At 38.2% G+C, this 2,211-nt stretch overlaps 1 protein-coding gene across 1 annotated transcript; it reads right to left on the bottom strand.

Moving 5' to 3' along the window:
• Positions 1–298: 298 nt before the first annotated feature.
• LOC149159970 (uncharacterized) lies at positions 299–1,802 on the bottom strand. Its single transcript, XM_089433598.1, has 3 exons — positions 1,206–1,802; positions 679–1,050; positions 299–596 (listed from the first exon to the last, which is right to left on the bottom strand). The coding sequence occupies exons 1-3, from the start codon at positions 1,800–1,802 to the stop codon at positions 519–521; spliced, it is 1,047 nt and encodes a 348-aa protein (XP_089289724.1). The 3' UTR covers positions 299–518.
• Between the last annotated feature and the right edge of the window lie 409 nt (positions 1,803–2,211).

Here is a 2,211-nt window from a genome sequence, read left to right as displayed (position 1 = left end):
ATACAAAACTTATAAAAAGTACTTGTTCTCATTTATTTAAGCATGTGACCTTTCAAAATACAAAACTTATAACAAATGTTTATTCTCATTTATTTAAGCATGGGAACGAAGACATACACAGAAGCTTCATGCTTAGGCATTTCAGAAGGCAGAGAATATAATTTCTACTCCTACATAGTGGAAAGAGTGCTTATATTTATTTATAGAAGATAAGAAGAATAACAGAGAAAATTGAAAAGAGAATTCCTATGGCCGCAATAGACCAACCAAAAAAAACTGCTCCCACAGAGAGGAAAAAGTGCTTATATTTATTTAGACAAGTTTGTTTTAAGTCTGTTACAGTAGTCTTAAATTTACAGTAGTCTCGAACAGCCTTGTTCGAGAAGTGAATATCCATTTCAACAGAATTATGCAGCCAGAAGAAAAGTGAACTATATATGCAGCCACAAGAATATCCATTTCAACAGAAATATGCAGCCAGAAGAAGAGTAAACTATACATTACTTTATCATGGAATCTTATGGAAGATTTCCATTCATCAAATGATCAATTCTCCCGTGTAGGACAGCGCTATCAAATTGGCGAAAATCTGAGAGCTGCAAGGTCAAGAAGTAGAAACGTTAAACTATCCTGAGAAAAAAAATCCAGAGTCAATGGTTTAATACAATAATACATTACCTTTGACTGAATGCTATAAAACACCCTATCATTTATAGCAGAAACAGTAGCATCAACAACTTCAAGTCCGGCTTCTTGCAAAACCATTAGCAGAATAGACAACTCAATCTGGTTTTTGAAAGTGTTTACGGTGACTTGAATGCCTGGACCAAATTTGCCAACCCTAATTGTCTGATGTTTTTCCGGTTCAATGGGGGCTCGAGCCTGGGAAGCTTGTAGGTTTTTATAAACACATGAGCTGGTGGAAAATGGTTTATCAGTGGCCATGAATTTTAGCTCATCTCTTTTCTTTCCGACCTCTATTACCTTGTCTTGTAAATGAGAAATGTATTTAATGGCTTCCAACAGTTTGTCCGGTAATGTGTATTTTGTCTACACACATAACAATAACAAATAAAATCATTGCCCCTTTTGTTTTGCTGTAAACACTTTTATTAATATGTTTCATCTTAAAAAATGGCAAATACAAGTAAAGCCACTGCCTCTTTTCTTTTGCTTTTAATACTTTTATTTATAGAAAACCTAACCTTGCGGTACTCGGGGAGTAGCGATATCAGTGTTGAACAAAGCGCTTTCATCTTATTTCGCCTCTGCCTTTCCACCAGTTTCTGAACATTCCCAACACGTACCCTGCTGGCCTCATGATCATCATCACCACCACCTCCTCCCGCTGCTTTCTTCTTTCGATGGATACGCGTCGGTGGCAAACTAGGGTTGCTGGAATCCAGCAAAGAATTTGCTGCCGAGTTACAGGTTAGAATTTGAGTGGGATCGCCAAAGTTGGCTACGAATTTTGGCCAATATTGAGTGAGCGCCTGTGAAGAATCATCCTCGGGAGTCTGATCAAGCTGCATCACCGGCCCTAAAGAAGCTGTTCCGAGCAGGCCGGAATCATGCGGCTTTTCGGTGGATAGAGCATCAAGTATTACCACTGCAGGGGCATCGGCATCGGCATCAATACAAGTTCCGGGTTCCAGAAAATTCATCGATTGGGTCTGCGTTTGCATGTGAATGCCTACATTAGTATCAATATGAGGAAGACACGCTGCTGCTTGAGAGTAAGATGACGAACACGGCTCGTATGCACATTTACAGGAATAGCTTCTCCTCCACCAATCTTCCATTCTCAACTCTCCCCGCCGCAGCCAGATAAATGAAGAGGACTGAGGATTCCAAACAAAAAATCAGAATTTTCAACTCTCTGTTCCAGTCAGATGTATTCCTTGCCAGGGGAAGGCTGTTCTTTCCGTTCAGATTTGAGGGACACGTAAAAGTAAATCATTATTGTTGAATTTTACGGTAGGATAAAAACTTTTATTTTAGAGTTTTAGATAAAAAATTAATTCGTTTTGCATGCGTTTCTGGGGGTAAAGTTTTGGTATTTCATACGTTGGATAAACAATTCTTCCTGGTTTATTTTATTTTCTCACATTTTGAAACACCTTAAAACCCTACGGTATCATTTCTAAAGTTTTTGTTTTACCAAATTTCAACGAAAATATGATTTTCCAGCATATAGAGTAAACGATGTAC

Source organism: Pinus tabuliformis, chromosome 5_2 (assembly GCF_031772625.1).
Source record: "Pinus tabuliformis cultivar Carrire ecotype Pingquan chromosome 5_2, CPIR1, whole genome shotgun sequence".
Classification (NCBI taxonomy): domain Eukaryota; kingdom Viridiplantae; phylum Streptophyta; class Pinopsida; order Pinales; family Pinaceae; genus Pinus; species Pinus tabuliformis.
Note: the sequence above shows the minus strand (reverse complement) of the source record. Positions and strands in the feature narration are given on the sequence as shown.

What these genes read in the sequence shown, in the direction of transcription:
- LOC149159970 (XM_089433598.1), bottom strand. Translation starts at nt 1,802, where the DNA reads ATGGAAGATTGGTGGAGGAGAAGCTATTCCTGTAAATGTGCATACGAG. An exon ending in TACTCCCCGAGTACCGCAAG is followed by an intron (nt 1,051 to 1,205) that starts GTTAGGTTTTCT and finishes TTATGTGTGTAG; the next exon opens with ACAAAATACACATTACCGGA. An exon ending in TTTATAGCATTCAGTCAAAG is followed by an intron (nt 597 to 678) that starts GTAATGTATTAT and finishes TTGACCTTGCAG; the next exon opens with CTCTCAGATTTTCGCCAATT.